Source organism: Gopherus evgoodei, chromosome 11, assembly GCF_007399415.2.
Source record: "Gopherus evgoodei ecotype Sinaloan lineage chromosome 11, rGopEvg1_v1.p, whole genome shotgun sequence".
Taxonomy (NCBI): domain Eukaryota; kingdom Metazoa; phylum Chordata; order Testudines; family Testudinidae; genus Gopherus; species Gopherus evgoodei.
In genome coordinates, this window is record NC_044332.1 from 47,802,646 (window position 1) to 47,822,987 (window position 20,342).

Below are 20,342 nucleotides of genomic sequence, written 5' to 3' on the forward strand. Positions count from 1 at the left end.
CCTCTTGCTGCTTGCACTGCTCCCCACACCTAGTTTAATAGTATTTAATAATGCAGAGCTTTTGTGTGATGTCCTCTGCATGGAAGGGACTTACCTGCTCTCAGAATGAACTGGTTTCTGTTTTCAGCCTCTGGAGCATCAGTACCCTTGCCAGATGAGGAGAAAGGTCTGAACAAAGGAAATAATGGAGAAGGCTTTGAATATCCATGGAGATTTCCAGACATACTGGTTTGCAGTAATCTCTTTGGCTCTGTGAGTCGCCCAGATGTCAGGCCCATAGCCCTATGTGAAAGGGGAGAATAGAGTAAGTCAGAGAGACCTAGGAAGATGTGTAGGCCTCACATATTGAGCAGGTATCAATCTCCCTTCCGCTGCAGGGTCCTTCCACTCCCCACAAGAGTTTAGGAGGTTGATAAGTTGTGGGTATGGAAGGGGCCAAGTAAGCCTGAGGACTTTCTCAACTGGAGAGGGTCCAGAGGACCCAGCTCCCTAAAACTCCCTCTGTTGAGTTGGGTACTGGAAGTGCTTAGAAAACAGCTAGTTTTCCGACTGTGTCGGAGAGCTGACAGACTGCAGGGAGGGCCAGAGAGCCTGCCTGATGACAGTAGATGCAAACTGCAACAGCAGGTCCGTCTGTGTCATCCATTGGGTATTCTTTTTCCTCAGGGAAAGTTGGACTCCAAAGACTTTCAAAATCACCACCTTTGCTCAATCTGTCATACTGCATCAGAGAGGGTGGTTGAAAGATAGAAATTTAATTAAAGGGAAGCCTGTGGGACTCTCCCAGAGAAATCCTCACTACAGACATCAGTTTGTTGGGATAAGGAGCACACTGGAATGCAATGGCCCGGGTTCAGTGTTTGCTGATAAAAAGGAAGTGGAGAAGTCAACTGTCTTCATCAGAGAGCAGTCAGACTAATTTCTCTTTGGCATTTATTTTTAGCACAGAACATGCATCCTATTTCCAACCTCCTCCTGTTAGCTCATTGATTTGCTTTTGAGTAAAGGATAATAACTTAGTACTTCACTGGACAGGACATGTTCCATTTCCCTCAGTCCAAGGCATCTTTGTGCATGTAATCTTCTCCCCCCTCCACCCTACATGGAGCATATCAATTAAACAGTAAAATATAATTAAATGCACAATACTCAACTCCATAAACATGCTTTTATAGTCTGAATTAAATTAGAGAGCTATAGATGGCTGGGACAGGAGTAGCATTCTGTGTCAGCATGCGAGATATTCAGGTTCAAGTCCCCTTGTTTGAATTTCCCAGGGCAGTTAGAGACTGGGAGTACTAAAGGGTGGTCTGCTGGACTCCTGGGTCAAAGGAATATCTTGAAGCACCAAACAGCAACCTTTCCCTTTGATTGTGAAAGGAGTCCACTTCTCCTTGTCTGAAATGATCATGACTGTGACCCAAGTCCTATACATTTCTAATGAACCCAACACTGTAGTATCTAGTATATGAAATTAAAGAAATAATGGTTCAGTCCTAAAGACCATACACTCCCATCACTTTGTGCTGCTTTCTTATTCGGGATTACATATGGTTATAAGGTTGTTTAAAAGGAGGAGGGAGAAAAAATTTTCTTGTTAACCTCTGAGAATAGGACAAGAAGCAATGGGCTTAACTTGCAGCAAGGGAGGTTTAGGTTGGACATTAGGAAAAACTTCTTAACTGTTTGGGTGGTTAAGCACTGCAGTACATTTGCCTAGGGTGGTTGTGGAATCTCCCATCACTGGAGGTTTTTAAGAGCAGGTTAGACAAACACCAATCACAGATGGTCTAGATAATACTTAGTCCTGTCTTGAGTGCAGGGAACTGGACTAGAAGATCTCGAGGTCCCTTACGGTCCTACACTTCTAAGATTCTCTGATTATTCCTGTTGTTTGTTTTTTATATCCAGAGGAAAAGCTGACAGGCAATTCTGCTGTTACAAAGGGACTGCCTGTGTCAAAAAGGATGACCTTTCACAATCACATAAGAGGAGCAAAGGCTTTGCCTTCCTCAGATGAGGGCCTTCCACTGGGAATGCTCAGCCCTTGAAAATTTGACCTTAGTGACCGTTACCTTTAACTTTTCCATTGATCAGTGCTCTCAGGATGAGGTTGTGAAGGATTAGCAGTAGGGTCTCTGAGTGAGGCTCTGAGGGCTTGAAGATTCTCACCAATGAAACAGGGAGGCACGGTATAGCAATAGAGTGACCTGTTTTACGTAGAAGGTGAGTCAGTGTGTGCTGAAGGGGATATAGAGGAAACTCCTGGGGAAAAGTCTAATAGCTGATTAGTTCTGGGAATGAGTAGTAGGAAGGAAATGGTAAACCAATGTGGACTGGGGATGACATTTATAATGAAAAGAGATATTGTTACTACACAGCAAAGACCATCTATTCTTCAGCTTTATTAATCATTTACACTGATTTAGCTTTAATTTTAAGATCCTGTAATTATTTCAATAGGAAAATGTTCCTGTAGGAACATTAGGAATTAATGTGTTGCCTTGTAGATTCCAGTTTATAAATCACATTGCCAGAAGTTTAATTTCATATCACTAGATCAACTGCTGCTCTTAAAGAGACTCCATTTTAATTTGGAGCAGAATTTGTTTTGTAAAATAAGCTTTTATAAAACCTAAAACCTATCGAAACATTTGCAGTTAATGTTAATAAAATCTGCTATTAAGCAAACACATTTCCCAACAGTGTGTCAAACCTAAGCTACGCAACAATAAGAATTTGAAAGTAAAACTAGCAACCAACAAAAGTGAAACTAGCATAATTGATTTCTCATTGTACATGCTAAGAGTAGTATAAGAAGTAAATAAAGAGTGTAAATAGTAGCAAATGAATTTTACTTTTTTGGTTATTTCATTAGTATAACAGCGTTACTGATAAAATAGGTAAAGAAATTTGCTTACAGTGTATGGTTTTAAGATGTCACTGGCCGTTTAATCCAGTGATTGTGTGTTTCTGAGTCACTCTTTTGAACATCTGCAATTGTAAAGCATTTTGAGGTGGGTAAAGTTGGAAGAAACTGGCAGCCACTGAAAGCTGTCTGTAGCTTTAGGAACACAACATTGCATAGACTTACATTCACTTCCTATTTGAATATAACCACTAGGACCAGAAGCAATTTCATATTTAAGAAAAAAGCTTAAATTCTTCATAAATATGGAAGTAGTGGGGGAAAAGACTTTCCTGGCTTTAAGACAAAGCTTGATAAGTATATGGAGGGGATGTTATGATAGGATTGTTAATTTGGGCAATTGATCTTGGATTACCACCAGATAGGTCTGCTCAATGGTCTGCGGGGAGATGTTGGATGGAATGGGAACTGAGTTACTGCAGAGAATTCCTTCTTGGGTGCTGGCTGGTGACTCTTGCCCACATGCTCAGGGTTTAGCTGATCGCCATATTTGGGGTCGGGAAGGAATTTTCCTCCAGGGCGGATTGGCAGGGGCCCTGGAGGTTTTTCGCCTTCCCCTGCAGCGTGGGGCACGGGTCGCTTGGTGGTGGTTTCTCTGCAGCTTGAGGTCTTCAAACCAATTTTGAGGATTTCAATAACTCTGTCCTGGGTTAGGGGTTGTTATAAAATTGGATGGGTAGGGTTCTGTGGCCTGCCTTGTGCAGGAGGTCAGACTAGATGATCAGATTGGTCCCTTCTGACCTATGAGTCTATGAGTCTTGGGACTTCCCCCTGCACTCACGAGGAAAAACTCTCTTCCCCACTTGCCACAAACTAGTAAGTGAGGTGTCGTTGTCCCCCCGCCTCTCCCCCCACACAAACCAGTTTATAGTGCAGTGGTGGCCAAACTTACTGACCCTCTGAGCTGCATGCAACAATCTTCTGAATTTTGAGAGCTGGGACACACCTGATGAGGCTTTAGCCCCACAGGAGGTATCTGCCTGGACTCGGGGCTTCAGCCCTACTCCTGCTGAAGCCCCAAGAGGCATGCCCTGCAGGGCTGAAGCCCTGAGACCTCCCTCCCTGCTGGGCAGAAGCCCCTACTCCATCACCCTGATGCAAGGCAGCGGTCCCAAGCTCCCCCTGCACCCTTGGTCTGATGGGTGGATGAGAGGATGTAGGGGTCTCCACGAGCTGCACTTTAACTGTAAAAGAGCCCAGTTTGCCCCCCCTGTTATAGTGTTTACGTTCTTCATAATATAACAAGATTTTATGATCTAAATTATATGTAAAGTACACACAAAAAAGTATTGAAAATAGTTTCTGTTTGCTATATATGTATATTATAATTGCCATCTAAGAGCCAAATTTTGGCCTCATACTTATGTGCATGAGTGTGACTGATTTCAGTGGATGTTGTGTGTGTATAATATAATATGAGGAAAGCAGTTGACTATGAAACTTTAAACAGAACAATTGTATCTTTCGTCAACTTACACATTAGTGTAACTTTCAAAAGAGACCAATTTTAGGGAAGGGAATAGTATTTTGCAAGCCTAGCTTTTAGTGCAGTATGAAAATTTTCTAAAGTTAATTCCTTTGTGCAAAGCTTAAAAACTCTAAAAAAAATTGCTTTGTGTTAGTGGAAGCAGTATGCTCTAACTGCACATATAGTGATGCTACAGTTAAGAATTCCTCAGGGTTTCCATTACAAATTTAAAGGGAGGGTTTAATTTCTTTCCAATTTTGAATCATGCCTGGACAAAACTTTGAGTCAAGACTTGAACTCAAAATGTAAATCTTTCAAAAGAAATTTGAAATACAATTATGATTAGCTACAAAGGTGTGCTTATATCTGATATTTTTCTCTGCTTACAACAGCGTGCTTCGCTTTCCCCACCCCCCATGACTCCTGAATAGTTTCACTCTTCTCGTGTCCTAAGTGTCCACCTCCAAATCTATATTAGAATTCACTTTCGTTCACTTTTCTTCCATCCTAATCTATTGTGACTCTTTACTGCTACCTTCCCAAGCTGTGGTGCTCTGAAGTTTTGCAGAAAAGGGGCTTTGCCTTGTGGACACACTCTACCAGGGTAAACCTTGCAATTTATGGAATTTACATATGTAACCTTAGCTCTGCCCCATGTCTATGCATATGCATTAAAATGTTCTTAAATTACAATATCGCATACTTTTTTGTAAGGGAGTTCCTTTCTGGTTCTATTGTGTCATATTGTGCTGCAATTTAGGCACAGGATTAGGATTTGGGAGTTCTTAAATCAGTTCCCAGCTCAGCCACTTGCTTTCTGAAGAGGCCAAAGGCAGGTCACTTAGGGCTAGATTATTAAGAAGTATTTAGGTGCCTAAAGATGCTGAGAGGTGCCTAGTGGTATTTCACCATACCTTCGTTCCTAACTCCCACTGAAACTTTAATAATTTGGATTCATATGAGCTCTTTATCTGAGATTCTCGAAGTATTTCAAAAACACTGAAATCAGTAGGAATTAGTCACATAGGTACGCCTGAAAATTCCACTGGGTACCTAGGTGCTTAGATACGTTTAAAAATCTGGCCTGTAACCTTTGTTCTCTGTCTGTAAAATAGTGACATAATAAAAATACTTCCCTACTATGCAGGGGACTTATGAGGATAAATCAATCTCTGTAAGGTACACAGAGACATGAGTGATAAAGAAGGATTTTTTGCTATGGAATTTAATATTTACCTTCTATAGTTCTGTTGTCATTAGAAGTACAAATTTACTCTAGTTGTGAGCTCACTGTAAATAAGTGTGTGACAGTTTGTAAGATGTCACAATACCCTATAATAAATGTTGATGGGAAAAGATATGAAAAGGAGAAAGGAAAAACTGGATTAACCCAACAAAAAGGGTCCACTGATATGATCAAGCACAATGTTAAAATCTTGCTTCAGAATAACGGAAAGTGTGAAACCAGGAATTAATGGACCGGAATTGATGTATCACATATTAGGCTTAACTGGTGGACAAAATAATGAGGGGGAAGTGTTTTTTCACTTGCCACTCTCTTTTTGGCATCTTTAAAGAAAGAGACTTTAGGGGGAAAATAAGAGATCATATGGAGTCTACTGGCGTGAGACTCACTATCATGGCTGCCACCCCCCACCCCCCCATCTCCTGGGAGCCCAGGCCATTTTCATCCTAATCCTGAGAGGTGTCCTGATCTGAACAGCCCAGAAAGAGGGATCCAGAAGACGTGCAGAGGGTATATGTATTATGAATCAGTGTCTTGCACTTAAATTGTTTGAGATTTATTATTCTGTGTATTAGAGTACGCCTAATGATCCCATGCCAAATATGGTGAAAACGGATGTATTTAGAATACGAGTAACTGCACAAAGTTAACATGTTCAAACTGGCAAATGTTCTGTTCATTCTGCAATTAGTCTGTATTTCATTCTGACAATTCGCTCTGTCTTTATTTTGCAGCCGTCCATTGTACCATCCCACCCAATGGCTCCTCCTAGTCCCAGCACCATCAGCAGTAATAACAACAGCAGTAGCAGCAGCAACTCAGGTTGGGATCAATTAAGTAAAACAAACCTTTACATAAGAGGACTGCCTCCAAACACCACTGACCAGGACCTGGTAAAACTATGCCAACCGTAAGTACTACTCTTAAAATTCAGTCTTTTAAAACTTGCAGGACGTTTGTGATGTGCTTGCTAATGTTACGAGGCGAGAAGAAATTAGCCCCATGTTTCATATTCTTGATTCTTCAATGTGATACAAAATGTCAGCTTTTGAAGTCAGTAGGAGCTGAGCGTGTGTGGCACCTTCAGAAGCAGAGAACAGACTAAATATATAGTAAAGACATGTATCCCAGGTCTCTGATTCAAAAACCATGGACACCCATACTCCTGACTGCTTGTTTATCTGCTGTAATCATAAAAGATTAAAAAAAATTTAAAATTATCGAACAATTGTGTAGCTTTTTTTTAAAAGCATATGATTAAGATCTTTTCCGTTAGCAACAAATGTAGCTGCACCAAGACAAACCTCTAGTGTAATAAAGCTGCACCAGTGTAAACTTGCACTGGGACATCTTTCACCAATTTCAAACTAGGATTTACACTAGTGCTGAACGATTGTACTAGGGGTTTGCTATAGTGCAGCTACATGAGAGCTAAAAAACACTGTGTAGACATAACCTACAGATTCTTTTTTCAGAGAACACTGTGTAGCAAAGTTTGTATCAATGGGTTATTGTATAAATCCATGCATTTTGAGCATTTCTGAAAATGATGTGGGTGTGTAATTATGTTGTTTACACTTTTTTTTTTAAAATAACGTTTCTTCTCTGGAACGTGTTATTCTTGACTGCTACATTGACTTTCTAAAAAATGAAAAAATGTAAAGATGCACAACACACTTGCTAGACTATTATTGAAACAAAATATTATACCTGTAAAATTCACTGATGGAAAGTGGAAACTGAAACTTACAGGCTATCTGGTAAACAAGGAAAGCCCCTAATTTTTCATTCCTGCAAGAGTACACTTCAATAGTTTAGCTGTATAAGGAATCTCTTTGAGAATCTCAAACACTGATTGAACCTCAAATAACCTTATTAATTACACAAGCTTTTGTCCCCCATTTAACAGATTAGTAAATTAGGATATGTCAAAAAACTTGTCCCTGGTCACACCACTGGTCAGCAACATAGCCAGGAAAAGAACCCAAAGTCCTGGCTCCCAGTTTATTTGAACCATTAGATGACACTCTGGAAATAGAGGTGCTGGGCTGTTGATTTGTACTTTAGTGCAACCTTTTAGCCATTCTGTCTGTAATTTCATAAATTCATGTACATTAAATCTGGAGGGGTCATATTTAGGTTTGATAGAATTTGAGTTATAATTTCAATGGATAATATCTGTTTTTAAGCATTTTTTCTATTTTAAATGTTCACAGTTGCTGTGAAATTATGGGCAGCGATATCAGCCAATAATTAATGACAGTAGGCATTCAGATTCAAAAGGTAGAAGCTTTATAAACATTAAAACACAAATTGTCAATATCACGTTACAATATGCAAAGTAAATATCCTTAAATCACACTATGTTCTCAAGCAACATTTTTCTGACTTTGTCTATACATTTCAGTTGTTATCGATTGTGAAAAAATTGTGTGCGTATGTGGTGGAATCAACCTTTACTGACACTTTTACAGATAAAAATAAATTTTTCCAGCCTAATCACTTATATTAGTTGATCTTGTCAACTTGTCTGGCAAGGCAGGATTTTTCTCTGTATTATGTCTTTGAATGTTCTCCTCTGTATTTCATTATCCCAGTGATGGAGCTTTCACCACATTCTCTAAGCTGTATTCCAAAGTCTAAATGCCCTCACAGTTTCCAGATTTTCAAATTATGTTCAGAAGGTGCAGTTTAAATACATACATAACAACATTTGTTCACTTTTTTTATTTTTAGAGTCCTTGCTCTCCTATGTGCAAGTAGAGTCTACTTTAAGGAGCGCTGGGTTTTCCCCCTTCTTGCTCCCTCTTATAAAAACTGGATTCTTTGATCAATTTTGGTGTTCATATAACTGTCAATAATCTTACTGAAGTTTTTTACTTTTTTTTCCTTCAGTAGTGTGGGTAGTGCAGGTCAGTTGATGAAGCTTTATTTAATACTAATTAGATCAACTTATGTTATGCCAGAATTCTTGTCATTTTCACTGATGAAAATGAGTCCAGAATTAGTTATTCCAGAGACTGTACCAATCCATAGCTGCCTTTATGGCTACTCGCTCTCAGAAGTTCTTCACACCTCCCTGATGACATGCCTGTTTCAAGAACACCACTTGTCCTCTTCCCAAATAGTTGCTGCACAATGCTGGTATATTTCCGTGATCTCCCCCCTCTTCAGATAGCTCATCAGCTTCCTGTTACAGGAAGGTATATTCAGCTAAATACTTACAACTCCTGTCAAAGTGCTTAACACTTCTAAAAAATCAGGCCCAAAGATACTGAGTACCCAGAAACTGCAACATCTAAAATAAATGGCTGTTTTTGAAAATTTTGGCATCACTGTAAACATCAGGCTCACAGGTCCTCTCTTCTTACTGTTCTTTCTCTTTCTTTTCTGCCACATCCATAGCCCTCCTAACGTTGTTTACCTGCTCAGCAATAGTTCCTGCCAGCTGCTACGAAATATTACTACCAGTTGTCTACTTCCTTCCAGCAGTGTTTTGTTGTTGCATTTTTGTCCCATTTCTCATAATTTTGTTCTTCTTATTTTCTTAAACAGGCAGTGTCCATTATTCCTGTAGTCTTTATATCCAGTTCAGATCAAATTATATGCAAAGATAGCATAATTAAAAATCCTGGGCTACCAGTGCAAAAAGCGGTAGGAATGGGGGGGTTGTGGGTGGGTAAAGGGGAGAAAACAAGAATATAAATATCTAGTAACTGTATAATAGCTTTCTTTCTTTCTTGACATCAGAAGAACTTTAGACTTTTAGATTTTCAAAATAATTTTTTATTAAGGAATGGTTTGTTTGAAAGACATTACTATAACAGTTACAATATTCAGCCATGAAGATCTGGATCTGTGGAGAGAGAAAAATATTACACCTAATTTAGAAAAATGAATTTTTTATTGAGAGAAAATTACTTACTTCTGGTTTGAGAAATTGTATGTTTATTGCAAAAATAAAAGTTTGTGCTTTCAGGATAATACTCACTGTTTCTTGTGATTATAATGAAAGAGCTGGGCCACCTAACAGGAAAAAAATTAGACTTATTATAGTGTATGTCCTGAAAGAATAAACTGGCTCCATTTGGACATATTCCAAACAGAAAAAGATTCTCATAAATCTTACTAAAAATGGAGCAGATAATTAATTTTGTGAAAGGAGCCATTCATAAATTATGAAATACTATAGCCTTGCACATGAAGATGACTTCTCTGAGATTTAACTCATTCTAGATACATGTATGGTAGAAGAGGTTTTTTCCTTTTTTTTTAATTATTTTTTAAAAACAATACAGAAGCACATTCAGGATCCTCCAAGTTGAGATTGAAGGGGTTGTTGCTTCTCTTCAGTAGCTGACTGGTATCAGGAAGCACTCAATAACTTTAAACATTTTGTCACCTTGAGCAGACTTCTCTTATCTCTCTCCACGCTTCCCCAGTTTGTTGGTGTGTGTGTTTGTTCCTGGCAATCACAGGAAAAAAACATAATCTTTTTCTGGTTTTGTTCTTTGCCTCTTGAATTGGGCAAAGGTTCTGAATTATTTGCTCAGTCTGTAGTTCATTATAGAATGATCTTTGGATATGTCTTCGCTACAGAGCCTATTCTGGGATAACTATTTTGTACCTAGCTGCAGTTCATGAGCTGCTGGCTCTTGCCTTTTTTGTTTGCAAAACAAATGTGAGCTTGAGGCCTCTGAGGATAGATGAAGCTTCTGTGAGTTTGGTTTCTGTGAGGAATTTCTCTGGTCAGAGATTCCTGTGTTAGAAGAGGAGAATGTCCTATCTCAAGTCTCCATTTCTACTGAGGAACCAAGTGAGATTTCCAGAAGATTTTAAAATCCAAGATTTGGAACATTTAACCAAAAATCTGGGTGGTTTTATTAAAAACTGTAGGCTTCTCTGTCAACATAGCCCTTTAGCAAATGGAGTTGATGTCAGTTCTATCATCTGGAAACAAGACTCTCCTGATTCAGAGGCTCAGTATTAGAGGCTCACTTTTGTGAATTATGGAAAATTCCAGATGCCAAATTCTCACTTTCTGCAATTCTGTCTAAACTGTACAGCCTTCCAGGAAGTAGTTGGGAGACATGGTATTTAGTTTCCAAACTGGATTTTGCAATATCCAGCTGCTCCACTGGGCCTTCCTTGCCACTTACCTATCTTATAATTGCTAAAAACTTCTTAAACAACCTTTAATATGCACTTGGTAAATGAGAAATCAAGAGAAATTCTGTTTGTCTTGTCTAACTCAGTTTATATTATTCCAACATAAATTACTCACACTTTATTTAAATTTTTTTTATTAAACAGATATTGCCAGGCTACTTTCAGGAAAAACAATATTTTCATTCATTTATTATAGAAGATAAAATTAGTAAAAATGTAGTGTGTTTGATTTGATTAACTGAAAACAGGTTTTTATGTGTATTTGGACCTTTCCTTGAAGTGTTTACAACAAAACACTACATCATTGTGCTGTCACATAAAAACCACAAAGTGAAACTGATTGTCTGTTTTCTTTGTTCAGACTGAGTCAAATACAAAATAAACCAGAAGTGAAATCCTTGACCCATTAAAGTCGGGGGCAAAGCTGCCATTGATGCTAAAGGAATCAAGATCTTACCTTAGATCCTTAAATGTTGATTGTTCTTATAATTCAAGATGTTATTAGAAACACCTGTAATAATTTTAACTGGACAATTTCCCTTTATAGGCTGGAATTCAGTCTCTTACAGGAAGGCCCATGCAAAGTCCCCTGAGCTGTCAAACTCCAGGGATAGTCTTGAGCAAAGTATGTGAGTGCAGAGTCCATAGTATACCTGCATGTTGCAGAAGTGGTTTCTTCTCTGGCTCACAATAAGCAGCTGTTAATAGATGTGTGGTGAGTAGGTTAGGAAGTGGCCTAATAGATGCACTCTTTGGCAAATCCAGGATCTAGAAACCTAAACAACAAGGGTGTGGAAGGATTAAGCTGTAGTCTCATAGCCTGCCTTGATGCTACAAGCTGAATTCCATCCACCTACTTAATTCTTTGTGCTATGCCCATTTCTTCAGGCCTCATGGATAGAGGAGTTAATTTTTATCCATAAAATAAACAGTTACACATAATTGATTATGCTGTATATAGATGTTTTAAGCATCTAAATAAACTACAGTTAGAGCACAAGCTACTTGTCATGCATATCGATTTTTATTTCCCTTTCCAAAACAGTTTTGCACATTATACTGTAATACTGAAAAGTCATATTCAATTGGGGTTATTTTATAGCAAAATAACCAGAGGATTTGAGTCACTATACAGAGTCTTCTATAAAAAGTTGCTTGTGTGGTTCTGGTAGTACAAAGACTTTGTTTTTCTTCTCATGGCTTCATTCAGTAAGTTCAGTTCTGGCATTGAGGAGCTGGCAGTGATGAACATGAACAGTGGTTTTTATTTTGATTACATTCTTTTGGGAAGTTGCTATAGAAAGCTCTTCTCTAACTACAGAGCGGTAGAGCTTGTTCTCTTTGCAGTGAGGCCCTACAGTATATATGTAAATTGTATTCATTTATGCAGCACTTTAAATAATGCCTTTATGTTTTTTTTGAAAAGTATGGAACTTTTCTGGAGAAATAGAAAAAAAATTTGCCAATATTTTTCCCACTATAGAAATCTACTACTCCCTACCTCCTTTCCTTTGGCCCTTTCAACAACATACCAGTAGGAGCAGTTTGTCCTCTTCCTGCCAGATTGAAACAGCGTATTGTACTTTTTGTGAAGGTGGATCGCCTGGGAGTGCAGATATTTTTCAGATGGTATTAGTGACATTTCCATTGAAAATGAAAAACCTACGTTTCTGAATAGGCCATTTAAACACAAGCCTACTATTCCAGTCCTGCACTGTAAAAGCAAAAACATCTGGTCTGCCGGGGCAGAAATATTGAAAAAGTAAAATGTTTATTAGGGTAGTGCCTAGGGGTCATCTGGGAACAGGGTCCCATTGTGCTAGGCACCTGTGAAAATCTGCAGTAGACTGCCCCTGCCCCCAAGAGTTTACAATCTAAATAGACAATACAGATGGAGGGCAGAAGAAATGAATGTAACATACAAACAGCGTGATCAGTGTGATGGCTGGCAAATGTTGTCATGTTTTCAGTATGTAGGGTGGTGGGGGTGATGTTATGTTAGGAGGATATTAGTTAAGTGGAAAGACAAAGGAAGGGGGGAAACAAAAGGGGTTGGAGCAAACAGCCAATCAGCCCAGGCGAGAGAATGCTCACAGTGAAAATGCAGAAAGCAGTGATGATATCATGAGTCTCTATGTCTGTCCCTGCATGAACTGTTTTTGCAGCTGTTCTGCTGTCTTCAGTTTCTGGCTGGCTCCTTCCTGCAGTTTCTTTCCCCAGTCCCATATGGCTGGGAGTGCCACATAGGTTCTCATGCCCTGGAGTGGATCTCCACTGCACAATTCTGGGATATAGGGGTGGTACCATCCGGATCTCATTTTACTCCCCCTCTTTCAGTGCAGAAGTAGCTGGTGGAAGTGCACTGTGCTGCTTTTTGAACTTCAGAATACATTATATGGGGCTTGTTTTAACTATAGCTTTTATTTGGGTGCTGTTATGCAAGCTCACTACTTACAGTTAATGTATGAGGATCTGAAATTGCAAACTCTTACTCATACCAGCAGTCACACTGACTTGAGTGAGACTACTGATGAGATTAAGGTCCACTCATGTGAGCCAGAGCTTGCAGGATTCAGCCTATAATTGGTAACTTGCTCTGACATGTACTCTAGGTGCTTTCAAGCATCTCAGTGTGAACTGTGCCTTACCACTTGTGACCTTTATGCCCAATCCACATGGTTGCTCAGCCCTTCATCCTCCTCTTTCTTTTTGCCTACAGTTTACCTGCCACTCTCCTCTGCAGTGCATTGGGGGATGCAGAGGAGTGTTCAAGGGGGCATGGCAGGCCCAGGCTGCAGCTCTGCCCTCAGCCACTTGCTAGGGTGCAGGGGAGGGCTGACCCTGAAAAGTCTGGGGACCGCTGCATTACATCACTAATTCAGGATGGGGGTACAGAGAGTAATGCAGCAGACCTTCTACCTCCTCATTGATGCTCCATAATGCTAGGCTGAGCTTTTAATTATTGCTGCTGAAGTTAAATTTCTTCTATTCCAGTGCAGCCTAAATCACCAGGCCAGACCAGTTTAGGTATGTTCAGTTCCGAGCCTGGTTGGTAGCACTACATCGCTTATATCAAACTGTTCACAAACTATTTTAATATATCTTTAAACCATTTTTGCTCTGGATAGCTTCACTTGGGACTTCCTCCTTATTATGTTGTTGTTGTAGTGGATATTATGTAGATGTTTAATTGGATTACAACTAGGAAAACAGCTGGTTTAAGATAATAAAATTAGTGATATAATTACCACTGCAGACCATTGTTCTGTTCCAGGATGGTCAGAACATTGAAACACAATCTTGTAATGGTTGACCTTGTTTTACATGTACATTGGAAATGATAAATCTTGTAGAGTTTTTATTTTAAGCATTTGTTTCAGCAAAAAAGTAGCTGCACAACTTTAAAAATTGAGCATTGTGGCAGAGAGGTAACTAAAACTGTTTTCCTGGAAGGAGCCTGTTCATATTGAAATGATAGAATCAGATTTGGTGGACAGCTTTGTTTTCACAATATAAGATTTTCATTGACTAGTTTAATATTTTTTTGTTTTGGTCAAGAGCACCCAAAAGTGTGCAAAAAGAAATATTAATATAATTTTATAACTGAAACTTGTCATGTGACCAGCCATTTGACGTGCTTGTGCTTCACTGTTCTTTGCTCCTATGTGATTATGACCTCCGATTGGGTTGTCATTTGTCTGCTCTGTTCATTTACGTTCAGTATTGATAGGATGTGAATTAGAGTTTTAAGATTTACTGTAGGAGGGAGCTGCTGCCGCTCCAGTCAGTTAAGATCAGCACAGACACCCTTTTTTTACACAGTGAAGTTCATTAGGAGATAGATGTGGTTGAGATATAGTGAACAGCTTTACCAATTCTGTTTTTTTGTTTTTAACTCATTCAGAAAGGGGTTCTCTCTGATCACAATCTTTAAAGAACCTTGTACATCTCATTCAGATTTTTAATGGTTATACAGTTCAAGGAAATGGGGGATTTGAAAGCTAAATTCACAAAAGTATTTTCTCCGATTATCTTCCTGTCCTGTAAGTTCTCCTGTATTCCTTTTTCTCCACTTAGTTATTCACTCCTTTCCTTTTGGTCTAGAGACGATAATGACAGAGCTTCTTGAGCCAAGCGTCTTTTTGTTAAGTTAAATAGATAAAGAAGTGACTTTATTAGTCTGAGTATCTACATGGGAAACAAATATTTAATAAAGGGATTTTCAGTCTAGCCGAGAAAGTTGTAACACCATTCAGTGGTTGGAAGTTAAAGCTTGATGAATTCAGACTGGAAATAAAGTGTACATTTTTAACATCAATTTACCAAGGGTTATGGTGGATTCTCCATTACTGACAACTTTTAAGTCCAGATTGTATTTTTTTCTAAAAGATACTCCTTAGGAATTATTTTGGGGAAGTTCTGTGGCCTGTGTCATACAAGAAGTCAGACTAGATGATCACAGTGGTCCCTTCTGGTCTTGTAATATTTGAATCTAGGTGTGTATGTATCTCATAGCTGCAGTGAAACTTTACATTCGTTTTGCATTATAATTAAACAGAGTAGTGAAATATGTTGTGTGGGGAGGAAGAGGTTTTTAAATCATTCTTAAGATATTTTTATTTATTTTATTGATTGATTGGTTGATTGCAAACATCTCTGGACAAGAAATGAGTAACATCCTGTTTACAGAAGAGTTTTATTCTACTTTTTACTTGTGGGGGCGGGGGGGAAATAGAACTCCACAGTACATGACTGTGATGTTCAGTTATACTGTCTGGTACCAGCAGCTACTCTGTGTTCCTTCTTCAAGGCCTGCTGCTGTTGGCCTTATATAACACAGAGTCTGCAACACATAACTCCCTCAGTTGTGTCTTCTCCACTTGCCCTGGTGCTTCACCTGTCTATTTTCTAAAACTAGTATTTCATTTAAAACCTTTTCTGCCTGTTGGTGGTTGCCATTGATTCTCAGCTGAGTTTAGTTGAAAAAAGAAGGGACCTCATTTCTATAGGAGCCCTTGTTGTCATTTTTAATAAGCAGGCCCAAGACTGACGGGAGACGGAGACTGAAATACCTTTATTCCTGACGGGTTATCTTTTCAGGCAGCATAGAGACATTTGTGAATAATGGTGTTTGGGTGGCATATCATGGGAATTGTGCTTGGCATAAGGTGTTAATGTTGTCTTAAGTGGTAATTTCTGTGACGTGGTGATTTGCTAGTGCACTTGAGCAAATTTAACTGTAACAAACAAAGCTTCTTGTGTGGGTGCTAATGAGTGGCTGTACTGACATTGCACAGACGAAGGAAGACACTGTCCCCTCTCCTAAGTGTTTACATATTAACTGGACAGAAAGTAAAGTTGAAAGATGTTTATAGTGCATGATCAAATACGGGCCCACTCTCAAAGTAATCTTGATGGGTGCATGGGTCTTTTTGTTCTAGATTCATATCTTCTAGTGGATTATTATTGAAAGGCTTTGTGTGTTTTTAGGGGGAGCTTGAAAGAGTACCCAGAAGGGAAGAGAGAGTTGTCATTTCACACCTGATCCTTTGAGGTGCTGTGCACCTCCTGAGAGGCTTCTATGTTTAAAGCAAAAGCAGGTAAAAACTTAATAGTAGCGACCATTGTAAACTCCATCTTCAATGTGATGATTAAATTTCTTCTAGATGTAAGAATAAATCAAATAATAATTTTGACAGCCTGAGTCAGAATTTCCTTTGATGGCAACAGCACATTGGCAACCCTGGGTCCAGTTGTTCCCACCCTTCAGCGAGATCCACATGTGGATGAGTCATCATGCACAGTTTGTTCTTTGCTCACAGAAGTGGGAGTCAGCCACCGCCTCAGCACTCCACCCCATCCCATGGAAAGTCGTCTGTGGGGTCAGGGTTCTGATGCAGGGTGAGGGAGAGGAATTCACTCTTTGTTTCAAAGTCAGCTGCTGGTGAAGGAAGCACTGGCTACAGTGGTCTGCAGCCACTCAGCTGAGGATTTCAAGTAGGAGAGAATTGATACGGCAGCATGTTGCCTGCACATACTATGGGATCCACAGGCTTTCATTCTGTGGAGGGGCAATCCTTCTCCCCTACAGAAGAGCTTAGGGAAAAATCTGCTAGGAGCAGCCTATGGTATATTTTTCCCCAGGGACCCTTCTTGGAGGTTTTTCTGTGGCAGGGTGTGGTCTGCCCTCATGTGAGATATGGGAACATGATCCTTAGTAAGTAGCAGCAGTGTAGGCTACTATAAATGTTAAGAAGTATTAAAACAATCAGTTTAGCTGGCTCCGGACAGCTGATTCCAAAAACTGTCACTTCTCCATAAGCTATCCAGCATGACTCGAAGATTCAGACACAGTCATTTTCAGCTACAGACACTCTTCAAAAGTGCTTCAGAGCTTGGACTCTGAGTTGGATTTTCCCCACATGAACGTTCAGACCTGCTATCTTGATGACAATAGGGGCAGTTTTCTGTAAAGAAAAGGAAGTCCCATATGAGAACAAGATTTTAAAATTAAATACAGCTTAGGCTCCAATGCAGTCTCACTTAAGTCTTTGAAACAATAGTTGTCTTGTTACCCACATTGTAAAAGGCTCATTCTACTAAAGTCTGAACGATGTAATGTTAAAATTATCCAGCCCTGTAAAGGAGAAAAGTGAACAGTTTTCTCTTGTCACATTCTGAGGCCAATTATTTGTATTGGTAACATTTTATTAGGGGGATTTTAATGCAGCATTGCTAATGTTCAGCACACACGGTAGGTTTGATAAAATAACCCTATGCCCAAATCATAAGCAAAATGAAAAATAAACCATTGCAATGTTTTTTGCATTTAAAAAGAACAGCAAATGTAAATAAACGAGCAAATTCAGGCCCTGCCAGCTCTGACTGTCCTTTGTTACTGAGGAAGTGGGGAGAAAACTGTAAATTATCTTCGAAGTATGGTATAAAATGTTAACCCAGGGGTTGAAATCTTTCCCACAAACCCTACCATTCTATCTTGTAATGACATTCAAAAAGTGCCTCTTGCATTGGTGTAATTTAAACAACTCTTGGCGCAAATCAAAGCTATAGAATTTCCCCTCCTCTGGAATGTAGCTAACACCCTGCCATTTAAAATATTAATGCTTGCAAATAGATATACAGTACAGAGAAAAAAATTAATTGGAATGCCAAATGTTACAGTACAGGAAATGTAAAAGAATCATTTGTGATGATGATAAAACGAAACAGCTGATTTTGGAGACTGTTCTTGTAACCTTTACTCACACAAACAGTTTCACTGAAGTAAGTGGGGCAACTCATGTGAGTAAGGGATACTTGTGCAATGGGTTGCAGGATCATGACTTTAGTAACAAAAAATAAATTGCTATGTGTGTTCTGCACTTCTATCCTGTTGTTTCCATGTCCTCTCTTTCATCTAGTTTAGAATCCAACTCCATTTTTCCCAGAGAAAAAGCTTTGAAATACACTGATTTGCTGAGATCAGATCCTCTGCAAAATATTTATCTTGTTTTTTTGCTTGTTTTTAATTTAAGTTGGTACCAAAAGTTCCCTCTTAACCTCTCATATTACAACGACACTGGCATATATTTTGGGCAAAAAAATGTGACCTTTTTATTCTGAAGAATGTTAATTTTTTGTATCTTATGTGTATAGAAAGACATGCTGCTTTAAAATACATTGTAGTTAATGATGTTTTATTTTTAAAAAGACATTATTTAGGATTTGGATATAAACAATATTTCATATCATTGTGCTTTCTCCCCCCCCCCCCAGCGCCCCTTTTTCCATCCTTTTGAACTGGCATCTTAGCTTGTTTCACTCCATGTTAACAAATGGGGTGGGTGGGTGGGCGTGTGTACAAAAATAATGTGCCCACAAGAGAACAGCAGCCTTAATTTTTGCTTGTTATATATTTGCAGTATGATTCCAAGGACCTAATCCTGGAAAGCAGTGATCACCACCTGGAAGAGTCTACCTTTCCCATTGGTTGTAATGGGAGCAAGAAGACTCCCCAGTTTGCTATCAAACTAATGTTGGGTCTGTGTTGCAAAAGGCTTGGCATTTAAGCAGTATAAAAGCTCAATGCCAGTTGAACTGCATGCTCACTGTCTCCCCCTGCCCCCCCCCCCTTGTGGCTTCTCCATAGCATTCAGCCTGAATAATTTGGCTGGGTGCTTGGAAACTGTCTGAGGTAAAGTGAGAGAGCAGTCTTCCTCTCAAGGTCAGAATGATAGCAGGGTTTCTGCATGTCACTCCTGTACTGTAAGCATTCTTTCCCCTCCAGCATAGCTGGGCAGGGGGGTGGGGGGGAAGAGCCATGTAGTATCTGATCCTCCTGCCCCACATCACATCTCTCTGTATAATACTGTACAGAGCTCCTTTATGGATCAATGGCTTGTGTCTGGGGTGTGTGTAACCTATGTGTGATTATTTGTTACTTACCACCCTATACGTCTCATCCCTGCCAGCCTAGTAGAACCATGCTAGTTCTGCTGCAAAATAGACTTCTGCACCTGTAAAGTAGATGGCAGGTTTTGTGTCTCTGAGGTTTATGAACCTTTGTATTCTTGCATATAGAATTAAAGTATTTTAAACGTTTATTGATGTCAGACTGCTGGGCCTGATTCTGTTGTTTCTTACATTGATATTAATCATGAGTAACTCGCTGAAAGTCATGCCACTTGACTATACAGTGCTATGCCAATATAAAAATGATGCAAAGAGACTCAAGATCAATTTTCTGCTTCTTCCCAGATGAGCTGTGTGTTGTTTTGTTCCATGGGGAATTTTAGGATTATTTCCATCAATTTCTTTAATTGCTTATGCAGTCAAACTTCACTAATTCCCCTTAAAATCAGGGCAGCCTCTAAAACATTACAGAATTTTGCAGATGAGCAAGTATGTGAACAAATAGGATGATACAATCAAGGATGCAGGATCACAAAATGCTGTCTGTCAAATTATTTTGAAAAGTGTAACTGTTGCAGGGTGACTAGCCCTTTTAAGGGGAGACGGGCCCAGCCCCACCTGTGGCTTATCTGCTGAGGCTGTGGAGTTAGGGGTCAGGTGATGGCTTGAACAGTCAGTTGAACTGGAGAATGGCAGGAGTCCCTGGATTAGGAGAAATAACCCAGCCATAGGTCCCAGGAGGCTTGAGGAGTGAGAACTTCAGGGTGTAGGGAAGACTACCATGCGAGTTGCTGGGTCTGGGCTCTGGCTGAGAGATAGGGGGTGGGGGGGGGGGAAGCCTCAGGCGATTATAGCCCATGTTGGGCAAAGAAAATGCTTTATTTTTGTACTTTGCCTAAGTTTTACTAACTAATAAATTGTGTCCTGAGGCAAAGCCCTGAAATATACTGGTGTGGTATGGATTCATACTGGGCTGGAGAAGTAACCCATTAGTGTACAGTCATTTAGTGCAGAGCATACATTCTGGTCCATTTAAACAGCGCAGCTGTAGAGAATCCAGACACTTGTTTAAATCTCTACTGCAAAGGGAGGAGAGGCCCACCAGGTTTTAAGGCAAA

At 39.5% G+C, this 20,342-nt stretch overlaps 1 protein-coding gene across 4 annotated transcripts in view; it reads left to right on the forward strand.

Moving 5' to 3' along the window:
- RBMS1 (RNA binding motif single stranded interacting protein 1) overlaps positions 1-20,342 on the forward strand; it is a 204,140-nt gene that overhangs the window by 92,166 nt on the left and 91,632 nt on the right. For all 4 annotated transcript variants that reach the window (XM_030579894.1, XM_030579895.1, XM_030579897.1 and 1 more), the window contains exon 2: positions 6,378-6,553. In XM_030579894.1, coding sequence (XP_030435754.1) covers positions 6,378-6,553 — 176 coding nt within the window. The remainder of the gene's footprint in view (positions 1-6,377; positions 6,554-20,342) is intronic.